Source organism: Penicillium arizonense (assembly GCF_001773325.1).
Source record: "Penicillium arizonense strain CBS 141311 chromosome Unknown PENARI_contig017, whole genome shotgun sequence".
Classification (NCBI taxonomy): Eukaryota; Fungi; Ascomycota; class Eurotiomycetes; order Eurotiales; family Aspergillaceae; genus Penicillium; species Penicillium arizonense.
Genome location: NW_019173294.1, coordinates 248,767 through 263,873, shown reverse-complemented (window position 1 = coordinate 263,873; position 15,107 = coordinate 248,767). Strand labels below are relative to the sequence as shown.

Below are 15,107 nucleotides of genomic sequence, written 5' to 3'. Positions count from 1 at the left end.
AAGCACGGCTTTTTGTAAGCATCCTAATTATTCCGAGCTTGCCCCGAACAGCATGTTACGCCCTCTCCATGTATTATTTAGCTAGTGTAGGACTATTATTTAGCTAGTGTAGGACATTGAAATATATCTGGCTTTCTATCTTTATACATCTATGTTAACCATGCTATAGAACTTGGACTCTTCAGAAGCACGGACTCCGATCGGCGTTCGTTTTATAGATGCCTAAACAAGTTTAGCGTTATCTTGTTTGGGAAGGGCGATCGATCCCGATCTCGCCTTCTGACTATAACTTCATTCTCAAGTACATGGTTTTATTTCTAATTGTCCAGCAAATCCTCGGGTATTTCTCCCTATTCAGAGTTTCTTGACGATGCTTCAACTGTGGAAAGAATGCGGAATGATCTATTAGCGCACCCTCACATTACACTATCATCGGCCTAAATTGCCAGCCATCTATTGCACATGTAGTTATCACATCTGTTTCGTCATGTTATGATGTATGAATAGTTCTTAAGAGGAGCTATTGCTCGGCATGCTGGTCTCTCATGACCTAAAGATGACTACGTCAATTTGATATTTTACGCGGCGGAAAAACAGGTTTTCGGTGTGACCTTATCATAAATCATTTGCGATGTCTTCATCATCCCATTCAAAAGTCTATTATCCTGTCGTGCTATGTAGCTATCTTATAGCAGGCTCTTTTCTTTTACACATATCCGGTTGGTGTACCGCGTAGAAGCATCCCAAATTCCGAATCCAGTGCTTATAGCAGAGTATACCTGGTGAGTTAACCCTAATCTTAAGAATCCCCGAGGCTCCAAGTATGACAAGTAAATATCTAACATTGAAATCACCAATGTTCCGGGCCAATCCCAACTTCGTTAACATCCACCCCATCCACAAACCATCGTCCCGTTCCATCTCCATCCGGCCCCAGGATCAGGTCATTTCCTGACATCATTCTCTTTTCCATTTTGCCATCCTTATCAAAGGTCCAATCCTCCAATCCGTAGCATCGCGTCCACTTGTCTCCGTTCTCCGTATCCTGGTATTCATACCAGAATTGCACAGCGATACGGTTATCGGTAAACGAGAAAAGTTCCTTTCGGAGACGGTATGATTTCTCTTTCTTCCATTTTGCTGTGAGAAATTTCACAATGTCATCGGTACCTCGGAGAAATGAGGTACGGTTACGCCAAATGCTATCCGCAGTATAGGCTTTGGCAATTGCCTCGGGGTTTCTATCATTGTTTAGTATAACAACGGGATTTGACCTGGGTGAGGATACTGACTGAGTGTTCCACATGTTTTGGGCAGCTTTAACTTTGCTTGTTGCTGTTTCGAACGTGAAGGGTGGCGTAATTGATGCCATATTGCTGTAGGTGAAGCTGGTCGGAACTGGCTTCAGTATATTTTAAGAGAAGAATGGACAAAGGTAAGATATCTAACTTGTAATGTTGCAGTTGAGTGAATACGTAACTCTCAATAAGCCTTGCAGGGTTGTCGAACATACCCGTCGGTTCCGAAAGCCGAGCTAATAGCCCCGACTGTTTCACTTTCCACTACCATAATATTATTCAAAAGTGATTATATTAAGTAAGCTGCCTTTTTAGGTTGATATTCGGTAGAAGGGAATAATCGACGGATCCCTTTTACATCCCAAATCACTGCTTTACCTCATTGTGCCTTCAGTTGATGTGCGCTGCGCTCAGCCCATATTTGCTCCTGTACAGATAAGTTCTTTGTATCACCCTTGGTGTCACACTGCAACATGTCTGAAGCGTATATTCACCCTGTCAATCTCACAAGATGCGAATCAACGAAGAAGGCAATAGTACATTTTTTAGTTTCCCTGATAAACTTACCTAGATATACATACAGCGGTTTAATTAAACTAAGCTAGTGGTCCGTGTGTTAGATGCAAACTGTTCCTCTGGGCCGTTTCATATACGGCAAATGATCCTAAGGCAACCTGCAACATAGAGCATAGGATGTAAGACATACAAAGGGCAAGCTCTGGGGTCTTCTGTTTTGCTCAACTACCGTGTCAGGAATATATTCGATGTGAGTGCAACTTCAATATCCTATTCAGAACAGGCACCCTGTCGGGTATACAACAAGCTGACAGTGACGAACGAGCTCTAAGAGGTTCGTCGGGGCAATCTCATTCTCCGGGATATTATTGACCGGGATTTGATTTTGCTTCCACACGAACTGTCAAACCCGAAATCCCACCTGGGCAGATAGAAGTGATTGGGGGCCATAGCCCCTACATAGTCCGCAGATCAAACTACCCACTTCCCAATATCTCTTTTTACTGCCCACCCCGACGACAAGAACACTACTGTGAATACGAGCTTCCATTCCACATCAATAATGACCCAAAGAAGCTCATACTCCGTATCCAACCCCTCATCTCGATCTTTAACAGAGAAGTCAGCAAGTAGAGGTGACACAAGCTATCAGAATGCGGAAACCGTCCATGGTGACCGCAACGAACTCTTGTCCAGCCTCTCTAGAAAAGAATGGGTTCAACTGGGAATGCGATTTTGTCTTGTCGTAAGTATTTCACTCTGGTATGTGTGATCTCATAGCTCACAGATACGGTTCAGATTAGAACGGCCATGCTTATACCGCAACCGAAACAACCAGCCAACTAGTAATCCCTCATCAGTAGAAAGCAAACCACGACAAAATGCACCCGCCACATTAAATAATAACTCTCGATGGGAAGCAACGGTGGAGGTTTTTCAGAGGCTCCTTGAAATGGCTGGCGGATTGGACTTGGATGGATACATTACGCCCGTGCAAGCTTGGAATCGAATAAAGAACCATGAGAAGTTTACGCGAATGACGCGTGGCAAGCTGCATCGGTTAGAAGCGTCTATGAGGCCTCATATCAAGTGTCAAGGGTAACTATATGGTTCTTTTTTTCTTGTTTGTTGCTATATTCTAATGACTTGCAGATTTGCCGCAATCCTGGAAGAGCCCATCTTCGAGATTTTGTTAACCCAAGTTCTCAACCAATGAAGATAATATCTTCACACCAAGACACTGTTCAGACAACTGTTGTTTCCATGTATACTCTACATGAAATCAATGATGTTGAAATTTTGAATGGAGAATACGATGAATGATGCTAGGAAACTCTTGCCAAGAACCAACGAGGTGGTTTAAGTCTGATCTCTCCTTCATGAAGGAGAGATCCTATTTAATGTGAAGCATTTCCCCTGAACTATCCTATACATGGTAGGTTGAATGCTGATCATGAGCTTCATGCTTTGGCGAAGCGGGCATTTAATGCCTGGAGATGCCTGAGCAAGCCATGAATCTCAACAAATGAGCCTGGCACAAACGAAAGATATATATTTGAGATCTTTATACGGAGTTCCCAACACTAATCATGATTAATTTCCCCATTTAAGATGTTAGTGGGATATATGACTTTACACAAAGGAATATGAGATTAAGACTTGGTACAGCCGCAGATTCCTGTGCTGAGTGAAATGGTATGAAATATGCAGAGGTCTGAAATAGTTGGGGGGTGATATATACATAAGACGGGAATGCAGATTTCTTCGTTGGGCTAAATTGACAGGGGAATTAAATATTCATGCTTCGATTATTTTACCAATTCAATTGCGAAGCACGTACAAAAATAGACTGTTAAAGTCGCAAGGTAACGAGGTTAACTAACTACAAGTTATGGCATTAGTAAACATAAAGGTCAGGCGTCATAATATTATCTAATACGATCGTAAATTCTTATCAGCACGTGCTTGTTTGTTGACAGCCATTTTGGACGCGAAAGAGCTCGAGACACAAGAACACCACAAGCACTGAGCTGGAGGATATGCGGCTGCTGTTTATCTGAGAGACCACACCCTGCCAGGCTGCTCATACGACCCTTTTCGCAATTCTGGCCATGGCGCGTCCAAAAACAGTTCGCGCCCCGACAACGGCCAGTCTTTCAAATAATCTCCGCATCCCCTCATCAACCCCCTCGCTTTCAAAAAATCTCGGAAAGCTATCCAGACAAGCCTTATTGGACCTGGCATTCCTATGGCTTGATGACCGCAATACTACCTCGTTCCCCCCGTACCTACAACACGACGATGAAGCCGGACCCGACGATGACGAAGCCCTCCCCTACCCCGTCGCCGAGACAATCGAGGAAGTGCGCCAGGCATACAAAGACCTCCAAGATCGAAAGGGTGGCAAGCGCGAGGTCCTCGAACGGATACTAGAAGGCGATTGGCGACATGGAATCACATTGCGACAGCTAGCAATGGCCGACCTACGCTACATGGACGACCACCCAGCCAGTCTTCGATGGACAGCATTGGAGCTCAGTCGCATCGGTACCAAGCAGAAAAAGTCCGAAGAATCACCCTCAGCTGACTGGTCCGGCTCGGTTCCGCGCATGCAAGCTGCAACATTCGTTCAAACCCTCCAACGGGAAATCTCCCCGCTGGTCAAAGCACATTATCATCTCGCCCGCTCCAGAACACTTCCCCTGACAATCCTGCGGATATTTGTCGTTGACTCGCCGTATCAATCTCCACGACAGGCGGCTGAGATCTTCACAGACTCCTCGCGTGTCATCTACGTCGCTTTCCCGGACAGTTGTCCTTTCGTGTATACATCCATTACGGCATCCACAGGATCGAAAGCAACTCCCTCAGCAAGCTCTGTGGCAACTGATACTCGTACTCTGCAGCGCCTGGTGCGCGATTCTATCCCTAAGGCTCTTTCCCGACCACAGGAACGATTCAACCTGAAGCCTACATCGCTGGCAGCAAAGAACCTGCCAACACTCCTTGCACTCCGAGGTCCTGGCCGCTCATCATCTGCAAATGGAGCATTTAGCATCTTTGCCGATGCAGTCATTGAAGGGAGTCCCTTGGACCCACGGCCTTCAAACACAGTCACACCAGAAGAGCATCTCCAAGCAAGTCACGAGTCTATCACAGAAGAAGGAAACGAAAAAGAAAACGGCAGTGTTGGAGAAGTCTCCGCTTCGAAGCGCAAACCCACAGGAAATGAGACAGCTCCCCTGTCTCCAACCTCAAAGAAACGCCGCCTGGCTATCCACTCCAGATTTGGAACGTCCGGTTCATCACTAGCCTCCGCGCCACTAGATCGTCTTGATATTCGTCTCCTCGACAAACCAGGCGCTGACAATGGTCATGAAGGCGACAATTCCTCCGCGTCCACTTTACCCGCCGTGTCACTCAACTTCGCTGGATCAGATGTTATCACTGGTATCCGCAAGCTCGCCGAGCTGGGTATCATCGATCCGGAACGTATGCCATCATGGATGACAGGCGAAGAGGGCATCAGTGTTGCAACGGTTCGACAGGGTCGACGGCTTCAAAAAGGTGAATAAAAGGGTTTCTGCTTGGTGTTCTAGGGCTTTGTGGCGTAGACATTTATGGTCTCTTTTCTTGTATTGGAATTTTGGTGGTTTGCTGTGATACCCCTATTGGAATGAGTAGATCATTTCTGTGAGCTTTTTGATATTGTCTGTAGAGAGGAGTATGTTGTCGAAGTGGTCTCCTGTATGGCTTGGTTTGGCTTTTGTAAGCTTGCCTTGCCTAACACCCTAGCTATATCACGATATCCTTATCTTTACGATGAATGCTTGTCTGTTATTTTATAGAGCTGGTGATTATTGATTATTAGAAAGAAATGTATTGGGAGATAAAGCCATGTAAAGAATGATATCATCTTGACCGTGGGAATCCTCAAAGAAATGATTCGTAAAGTTCGTATTTCAAATCGGGAATCGAGCAAAAAAAGAACACCCGTAACACCGGCGAAATAACCCGTAACCCAGCTCGACGGAAAACTCCTCTGAATAGCTCCATGTTCGAACCCTAGATCTCGAAATAAGCCCACGCATATCGTCAGCTTTGTTGGCAATGACAGACTATCCTTTCATGATAGCGAATTTGCGTATCGAAGTTCCAGTAATGGCCTCTAGGCTTGGAGATTGGCAAAAAATCGTCTCCGATGGGAAGGACGAAGGACCTACAGTCATGCCAGCTATGCACTGGGACTGGGCGGTTTCTTAACACGTGTGGGAGAAATCCCAAATTGTTCCGCGACGTTGACGTAGCCGAGCTTGTTTCGCTGGCCGCTCTCCCGAAGGTTCTGAATGTTCTGTCTCGAATCGCTGAACTGCCAGGGGGTACGGCTGTGGTAACATTGTAAGAAACCTTAAATGATCCATTTGTGGGAACAAAAACAAGGATATAATCACGTACCAATAAACGCAGCGGACAGCCGCGCCAGAGGCTTTGTTGGTGGATATCCACTTGTCAAAGCAGAGCTTGTGAACATTATTACCGCAGCCAGTCTTGCACCATGTTACTTCCTCGCTGGGGTCGAAGTCCATGAAGCAAATTGGACAGGCGCCTTCAACTGGCTTCCGGACATTGTCAACATCCTCTGGGGAGGCAAGCTCGATCTGATGCAGCGGCGAGGCAGCGAGGATTCCAGACAGTTCCTGTATCATGCCAAGACGGGTTAGAGACATATATCAGGGAATCGCACGACAATATGCTGGGGGTTCTTAGCATACCGAAGGCAGGAAAGACATCTGGAATTGTAGTTCCTCTGGAGCTTTCAGGACATTCACAAGGACTTGATAATTTATCTGTTTAGTACAACATGCATAGAGATATATCAATAAAAATGGACGTACCGTAGATAATATGCTTGCATTGACTTGATCCCTTCCGAAATCTCGAATCTGGGCAGTCGCACCTCGGGACTTTCCCAATGGAGGTTTTGTAAAGATTTCCGGTGGTTCCCACAATATCAAAGGAGACCACTGGTACATTGCCCACCTGGTCAAGCTTGTGGTTGACCACGAACATCCTAAAACAAGAGTTAATATCCTGATCACCAGATCAGATTGCCAAGCTACTTACTTTTCTTTCTTCGCACGCGTCGCACGCTCCAAGAAAGCCTTTGGTGGCTCCTCAAGCCAGTCGCGAGGACGCTTCGAAGGCGGGGCCGGGAAATATTTCCTGGGCGTTGTTGTGGCCGTGGACTTTTTGGCTTTTCCAGCTTTGACGACATCTGCCGTGGTCATGGGTGCAGGCTCAGTGGCCTTGGACAGCATGACAGCCAAGTCGCCTTTGGCGGGCCCATCAGCTCCATCGCCTTCGCTGGTCACTGTGGCTTTCGACTCGGCTTTTTCTTGAACAGCCTGTTTGGCCCTCTTGGCCCTGGGCTTGTTCTTGCCCGCGGGTGTATTGGCGACCAAATCGGGCTCGGATGTCGGAGCAGACGCTTTTTCACCTGCCTTTCGCTTGCGCGTAGTGGTTGATTTGGCTGAGCTTTCAGGAGCAGGACTTTCTTCCTGGGCATCAGCTGCATCCATCAAGGCCTGCTGCCTCCGCGTGGTGGGCATGATGAGCGACGTGCCTGTTAGGAATAGGGCAAGGGAGAAAGAGGAAACTCAGGCTATTCTCCATTTTAAATTGCTCACTGACAACTGACACCTGAGCGAACAAACAGGAAGGAGCGATGTCTACATATGTTTGCATTGTTTGCTGGGCTTATCGTTATCGAACTGGTCTGCCTCTCTACACTCTACACTCTGCGCCTTCAACGCTGCAACATGCTAAGCTCAGAGTCATAGCTAATCTACAGACTATTTGATCTCTCTGGATCGTCCCCTATTTTCTATGTCGCGTCCTCGGGCCCTGTCGGGCGCTGACGCCCCGAAAGAACCACATGCAGTCTCTCTGAAAGGTACGTCACACCCACAAGTCGCAGTCGAACCAATGTACTAACTACTAGCATAGTCTTACGGTGACTACGCCCATTTCACCTGGCTCTCAGGGTTATTCTAACTCCTTGCAGCTTGTCGCGGCCGTCACTTTCTTATCAGTACCCCCTCCCAGCCTCCAACAACACGATTTCCACGAAAGCCTCTCTAAGTTACCCGTCCCAGGACTTCGATGACCAGTTCACATTAGCGCCCCTTGTGAGGCCACCAAGATTTGCTTGATCCGGGATCAGCGTGCTAACGACAACAGCTCACACTACCCCCCTCCTTCGGATCCGTCTACGTCGGCGAAACCTTTGCATGTACCCTCAGCGCAAATAACGAACTTGAAGGCGATGATGAAAGAGTCCTCAAATCAGTCCGCATTGTCGCCGAAATGCAAACACCCTCTTCAGTAACGGTTCTCGAACTCGAGCCACCCAGCGACTCGGCCCAGTTAGAGGGCCTAAAGATCGGCGAGTCATTACAAAAGATTGTACGATTCGATTTGAAAGAGGAAGGGAACCACATCTTGGCCGTTAGTGTTAGCTACACGGAGACGAGGATTGGGTCCGACTCCCAGGCGGCCAGTGGACGTGTCAGGACCTTCCGCAAGTTATACCAATTTGTGGCACAGCCCTGTCTGAGTGTACGGACCAAGGCCTCTGAGCTACCACCATTGGAAGTGGATAACAAGTCACTCGGACCATATGGGAAGACTAGGTTACTCCGGTTTGCCCTGGAGGCACAGTTGGAGAATGTGGGAGATGGCGCGGTGGTAGTTACGGTAAGACCCCTTTGAACCTCCATGGTGTCCCGACAGCAGGGACGGTACCTGAATATCGGGCTGAAAATGTTTGATTTGAGTTCGACTAACAAGGGGATGGACAGCAAACCAAACTCAACCCCAAGCCACCGTTCCAATCGAAATCCCTGAACTGGGACACGATGAGCCCAAAGATGTCAGCGGCGTCACCACCGACACTTAATCCGCGCGACGTGCTGCAGGTTGCCTTCCTTGTGGAACAAGAAGAAGGCCGAACCGAGGGCCTTGATACCCTCCAGAAAGATTTAAGGCGCGATGGTCGTGCCACGCTGGGCCAGTTGTCGATCGAATGGCGCGGCGCCATGGGGGACAAGGGGTTCCTGACCACGGGCAACCTCATGAGCCGGAAACGCGCCTGAAACGCGGTGTGCACGACACCGAATCCCTTTCCGTGCCACGATATGCCGAGTCTGGCGCAGCCTGCCAGGTTGCATGGACGTGGGTGGTTTGTACATGTTCCGGACCCACTGGTACACAATATGACCATTGGCCTAAATACAGTGTAAATGTAGTCCTTTGGATGATAGAGCCATATAGAGTATATGAGGCTGATGGCCCTAGCGCCCGGAAAGCAGCCATGCAGCCCAAGCTTAAGTTTCGCACAAATCCCTCTCCACTGGCAAAGAAAATCGGCAATTCTCGTCCGGTCCAAGGAGCCACGTATTCGGGACAGGGAATATTCTTTTGGGTATGTATACAGGAGTCTGCTAGAGTCGAGGCCCGTTGGCAAAGGTCTAGACTCGAGTTCAGCTGAAATCTGCCATACGCGGCAGGAAACTATAACTCGATAGTCTTCTATATAGTTCTTTCCACTTCTACTCTGTACAACACAATATAGAAATCATACAGTCCTTACGGCCACGATGTCATTCAACCAATTGAGTTAATTCATCTAATTTAAGCTACGCAAAATTCAATCAGTTCGGCCCCCACCGCTCCTTCTCGTCTCGAAACATGACCATGCATGTATACACGGGCAGATGCGGGTTGGGTTAACCTTGTCTCATACCCCTTGGATGCAACCAGACTAAACGGGCTACTGGTGCATGTGCCCCCCTATCCGCGTAAGGGCCTTATGCAGGTAGCCACGGAATAGACAAGCGAGCTATACAGAAGGTAGAGCCCATAGATACCAGGGAATCGAAATATAGAACAGAGATATACTCAATTACGAAACTAAGGGCTTCTACATAAATGCAAACGAGTAAGTTATTCAATCAGATATTATTATTCATGAAAAATATACCAAATTGATACACTTTGCTTTGATCCACACCCAAGTTGAGTATAGATCGTCTCCCCGGGAACACTCTCTCCACTTGGCAACTCCTGGAACGCAACAGTGTTATATGTGTTGAACTGAGCTGTGAGATATATGACCATTGAGCTGGTGTAAAGTATCCAATCCATGGCGTAACCCTTGCCGAGTCGATATCATTGTATTGTATAGCGAAGCACAAGACCAACATGCACAATATGCAAAGCCCACAATCCTCTCTAAGTTCGGCACTTGCCGACCCTTCCCCCCCTTGAGGGTAACAGTTCCTAAAAATGCGTCAGAACGAGTTCAGTCTACAAAATAATGACTCAATGGCGTCCAACCCTCCGAACTGATCCGCCCAAGATAGAAAACCCCAAACGCCATGTCTCACTCGCAGGTCGAAGAGCTTAAGCGAAGGACCACCAAAATATCATAGCATCTCCGTTTTATAGGGAGCTCGGACACCTCGGGACGTTTGTAGAGGGCTGAGATATTAGCCCGCTTCTCTTTTTCCGAGAACACCACGTTACCATGGAACATGGCCCTGTTGACCCCTGGACTTGGGATCTGGGATTTGCGGAAAGTCCGATAGGATTTCCTCTCCACCGTACCGAAGAATGTGAGGCAGTTGCATGCTTTAGGGGGTGGAGCCGGAGAACTATACGCAAGATAAGGGAAGAGTTCTTCAGCATATAAAGCCGGGAATTGTTATACATAAGCCGTAACCCTGTATCCCCGGGAGTCTGGAACACCCTCAGCCCAAACGCAGGTCAGATTCTTGTGGAATGGAGTAGAGACGCACACTCGTCAAGGCTACGCAACCACCCGGGAGAAGGGGAAAAAAGAAAGTAAAAAAAATCAATATTGGGACAAATAGAAATAGAAATGGAAATGGAAATAGAAATGTAAAATAGCAGAACTGGAAGAGAAACGTACAAAGATACAAATATAAAATACAAAAAAAATAGAAAACAATTCCACTCCTTTTTACGTGGACCTTCAACCCCGAAATTGATCTTCGCTCTCAAACCACCCCGCCCCTCCCTAAATTCTTCCCCCCCGAAACATATGCTCTACTCCCCCCTTTGATGATACCATACCCATGTGGTGACAATACGTCCGACGCGACTCTCCACAATGCCGTCGTCTAGCACCTCCACGGAGGGCGCCCCCCTCGCCGATTATTTCTGGATAGCCGGTGTTGACGGCGCCGAGATCCTGGACACATTTAAGAGATTGGGAGAAGACTACCGTACCAATGGCGCCGCTTCACCAGGCCCAGCGGTCGCAGACACAATTCAAGAGGACGCCGACGCGGAGGAGGAACACAACCCGGACGGGGCCTCGCGGCCCAACTCGATGCTGTTCACCGGCGCCAGTCGCCGCGGTTCATACCAGCGCCTATCCACGTTCTCCAAAAGCTCCGAGGGAACCAATGGTCCCGGCAGTAACAGTAACCGCAGCAGTGTCACTGTTAAGGGTGCGTCGTCGCCCCTGCGCGGCTCGGCTATGTTCATGGAGGACTTCGATTTCGATCAGGCGCTGTTCAAGTTTGCGAATGAGCGGGAGTCGTTCTTGACGGATTTGAGTCTGAGTGCTGGTGCCATTACGCCGAATACGCGCCCGCGGTCCCGGGTTCGTACGCAGAAGATTGTTTCGGAGGATTCGCCGTCGCAGGGTGGGAATCTGTTGAGGTCTGGTATTGGGAGTGTCAGACGACACATGTCTTTCCGCGATATGAATAGTATGAAGCGGCAGCCGTCTATTGCTCGTCAAGGTGAGACTTGCGCGGGGCATTATGTCTCTGGGATTGGAGTGATCAGAGCTAACATGCACATTTTCTCAGCTTCGGTGCGAACCTCCCGACGACTCAGTAACTATAACTCTGTTATTCCAGTTCCGCAGCCTCTTGAGATCTCCCCGACAATGCATCCGTTAAAGCGACGATTCGAACCTGTCCTACTCGACCGATACCCCACACGAGGAATGCCCGACGAATTGAAGCAGCGCGGCAATTTCCCCGATTATGTTCCCATGTTTGCCTTTCCGAATGATATTAATATCGTCTCCTCCGACCAGCGACCACGCTCTACTTGGCACGGGTTTGCCATGACAACGGACAATGGTTCCAGGTTGCACGCTATCTGTGTGCTTATCTGGATCCCGCTCAATCAGAACGCAGCAGAAGAGCTCGAGAAGCGCTGTGAGGAATGGAGGAAGGATAACATGACCGATGAAGAGCGCGAACTGGCCGCGAGCTTGGGCGAGCGATTGGCATCCGAGCGAGCTAAACTTTCCCGCCTACTAGCACAGCTACCGACAGTTCCATCAGGGTCTGAATCCCGCGAACAGCTTGAGGATGATATCAGTGCTGTGGAAGAGAAGATCGGACTGATGACTGATCTCCTACGTCCGGTCCGCCACGCTGCAGCCTCCAAGATTGAGGGTCTGACTGATGGTGATACGGGATTCTGGATTCCCCGCGCATACGGTATTCTGGGCCGGGAGAGCACCATGACCAGTTTCTGGAAGGAGTGGCTCAAGGCTATCGTGGTGCCCATGACGGAGGGAGGTGTACAGCGTGTGCCTCCTCCTTCTCCGCGTATGGGAGTATGGCAGCCGCTGGAGCGATATGTTATGAATCTCTGCACCGAGGCGTTCTGTCCGATCTCTTCGAAGACGCAGGTCGAACTAGCCATTCGGGAGTTAAGGTTGTTTGCCCGCAAAGAGGCACCCAATGAGATCCCAGGGTCCCGAAACGTATGTATCCTTCGACTTCGATACACTCGGATGATTCGCTAACTATTTGCAGACTGATCTCTATGCCTTGTTCCGAACCTTGTCGGTTCCCAATATTATGATTCTCTTCGAGGTAAGATTCCTTCCGGCTGGGTTGACGACAATGCTAACCATTGGTAGTACGCTCTTACCGAATCTCGCATCATCTTCTTGTCCTCCCACACTTCCATGCTTTATCTTGCCACCAGGGCGCTGGTTGACCTTCTGTTCCCTATTCAGTGGGCTGGTGTTCTAATTCCTGTGCTTCCCGCTCGTTTGATTCAGGCCCTGGAGGCCCCTTGCCCGTACATCGTGGGTATCGAGCGTCGATACGAGAAGGTGGAGCTGCCGTCGGACGATTTCGTCCTGGTTGATCTGGATTCAGACATGATCGAGAGCACTATCCAGCCCACCGCCCTCCCACGCCACCAGCGCCGGAAGCTTCTGTCATTGTTGCAATTGGCTGCTCCTCAACACAGCCGATGCCACGTGCCTACTGGACCCCCGGCATATGCAATTGAAACGTATCCCTGGGACTCGTTCCTGTCCGAGAGCAAGGCTACTTTCCAATCCAAGGCTCCGGCCACTCACCTGGCAAAGTATGTCGGTCTCAACTCCAGTGCGTTCGGCCCGGCCGCTGTCGTCCCAGGCACATACTCGCCCCCGATTTTCAACGTGTTCTTGCATGCCCGCAGTGAACAGGGACCTTCTCGTGGCTACTCGTCTCGCGGAAATGAGCGTCCAGGAACTGGGAACACCATCAGAGCCAGTGCCTCCCCGCCATCCCCGAGAGAAAGCTCGCCCACATCTGGCTACTTCCCTCCCCCTCCACCAACCCCATCCTCGCGCAATGATTCCGGCATGGCTCTACAGGCGTCCTTGCGTGAAAAGCGTTCCGGTCACTTCGATGCCTCCTCCCGGCGAAGCTCGTCGTTCGGCATGAGCCGGCGCCCTAGTGCTCCGTTCCTCGGTCACACTTCGAACCTCTCAGTAACAACCCTCAACACTGAACATGGTGGTCCTGGCTCCACCTATGCTCCCTCTGTCTATGCGCAATCCACCATCGCTGCATCGACAATTGTCCCCCAGGCCAACACACAGCAACCCGACAACAAGCAAGGCACATACTGGGCCGAGGGTCACTTCTTCCAAGTCCAGCCATGGGATGATAAGTTGACCTGTGCCATTTGTGACGACCGTGCAGAGGAAGGGATGTACAAGTGCTCTGCTTGCAAGCTGATCGTCCACAACCGCTGTGCTTGCATGGTCTGCCTGCCGTGTGATGCAGCCTTCCATCCTGATCAGATCCGTGCTGCATTTGTCAGATGCTTTGCCAGCTTGTTCTACACTTATAAGAAGTTCCTCGTCCCGGCCACTGGCGAAAAGAAGAAGTCCGGAATGTACTATACGTTCAACATGGAGGCGTTCATGAAGAGTCTTCCAAGTGAACATGCTGAGTACATTGCTATTCTACAGCAGACACAAGGTAAGTCTCAATAACATTTCACATCATAAAATAATACTAACCTATATCAGGCTTCAACGAGTTCATCAGTGATCGAGAGAGAACAAGCCCCAAGTCCAAGGACCCGCGGATGGCACTGTTCGACGAGATCGTCCTTTCAAAGCGTAACCGCGGCCGCACATCCATCTTCTCCGGCCGCTCGACAACCGACTTCTTATCAGACACGTCCAACCACCTATGGCGCACCGCCAACGCCACCTTCTTTCCCCCAAGCAGCCGTAGCCAGCAGAATCTCTCCGCTGATTACAGCAGAGTAGTAACGAGAGGTAAGTCCCAGCACCCAACCCACCCCTCCCGTCCCGTCTCTGACGATCTTCTGCAGCACCGGCGAAACTAGATGAAAGCCTGATGACAGAACCCCGCATGATCCACGGCGCACCAAGAGTTTCCAAGACGGCGAATACTGCCCGGCGAAAGCCCCTGCCTAAACTGATGAATGGCCTGGCGATATCTCCCCCAAGTTAACGTTAATTGGTGCGAATCCAATGGCGAGTGTCCCCGTCATTATCTTGCCCTCGTGGGTCCGGTCTCTTGTGTCCCGTGTGTGTGTATGTGCACGCGTCTCGCAACACCTACGTCTCCCGCCTGAAACGCATCTCCGACTCTGCCTCAGTCTTGGCCTTTCCGATTCATAACATGGTCCCACGGCCATGATTGATCTGATCCATTCCGTCAACGGGTATGGCATGCTTGCATGCTGTGGGTGCCTTGCGAGTCTCCGTTTGTGGTGTGCGTTGAAGTGTCCCCCTGAACTGAAAATGTCGAGTCCGCTGGCTCGGCTGGACTTCTTCCTCCACTTCCACTTCCCCTTCCGCATCCCTCACTCCAACGTACTGTATTTCAAAACTGGCTATCTCCAATGTAACTCGCCGGTTCGAGTATATTGCTTGCAGAGCCGAATACCCACAATCGGAGCACTGCATTGCAGTCCCGC

The 15,107-nt window shown here is 49.5% G+C and overlaps 5 protein-coding genes across 5 annotated transcripts; 3 read left to right on the top strand and 2 right to left on the bottom strand.

The window, feature by feature from the left end:
* Positions 1 to 850: 850 nt before the first annotated feature.
* PENARI_c017G01023 (nuclear transport factor 2 family protein) lies at positions 851 to 1,372 on the bottom strand (the record flags this gene model as incomplete). Its single annotated transcript, XM_022634239.1, has 2 exons — positions 851 to 1,241; positions 1,293 to 1,372. 2 exons carry the CDS (start codon positions 1,370 to 1,372, stop codon positions 851 to 853), a joined length of 471 nt encoding a protein of 156 aa, XP_022485783.1.
* Positions 1,373 to 3,925: 2,553 nt separating this feature from the next.
* On the top strand, positions 3,926 to 5,389 carry PENARI_c017G11906 (CENP-N/CHL4 family protein; the record flags this gene model as incomplete). The annotated part of the gene is made up of 1 exon (XM_022634450.1): positions 3,926 to 5,389. One exon carries the CDS (start codon positions 3,926 to 3,928, stop codon positions 5,387 to 5,389), a length of 1,464 nt encoding a protein of 487 aa, XP_022485880.1.
* Positions 5,390 to 6,048: 659 nt separating this feature from the next.
* Positions 6,049 to 7,423, bottom strand: PENARI_c017G12041 (RING finger protein; the record flags this gene model as incomplete). The annotated part of the gene is made up of 5 exons (XM_022634453.1): positions 6,049 to 6,199; positions 6,270 to 6,511; positions 6,587 to 6,648; positions 6,710 to 6,885; positions 6,939 to 7,423. The coding sequence occupies 5 exons, from the start codon at positions 7,421 to 7,423 to the stop codon at positions 6,049 to 6,051; spliced, it is 1,116 nt and encodes a 371-aa protein (XP_022485848.1).
* A 277-nt stretch (positions 7,424 to 7,700) lies between these two features.
* On the top strand, positions 7,701 to 8,968 carry PENARI_c017G06511 (trafficking protein particle complex subunit 13; the record flags this gene model as incomplete). Its single annotated transcript, XM_022634345.1, has 5 exons — positions 7,701 to 7,767; positions 7,821 to 7,827; positions 7,879 to 8,002; positions 8,055 to 8,570; positions 8,675 to 8,968. 5 exons carry the CDS (start codon positions 7,701 to 7,703, stop codon positions 8,966 to 8,968), a joined length of 1,008 nt encoding a protein of 335 aa, XP_022485745.1.
* A 2,039-nt stretch (positions 8,969 to 11,007) lies between these two features.
* PENARI_c017G04047 (dDENN domain protein) lies at positions 11,008 to 14,638 on the top strand (the record flags this gene model as incomplete). The annotated part of the gene is made up of 6 exons (XM_022634301.1): positions 11,008 to 11,647; positions 11,717 to 12,630; positions 12,683 to 12,742; positions 12,790 to 14,134; positions 14,185 to 14,439; positions 14,496 to 14,638. 6 exons carry the CDS (start codon positions 11,008 to 11,010, stop codon positions 14,636 to 14,638), a joined length of 3,357 nt encoding a protein of 1,118 aa, XP_022485908.1.
* Between the last annotated feature and the right edge of the window lie 469 nt (positions 14,639 to 15,107).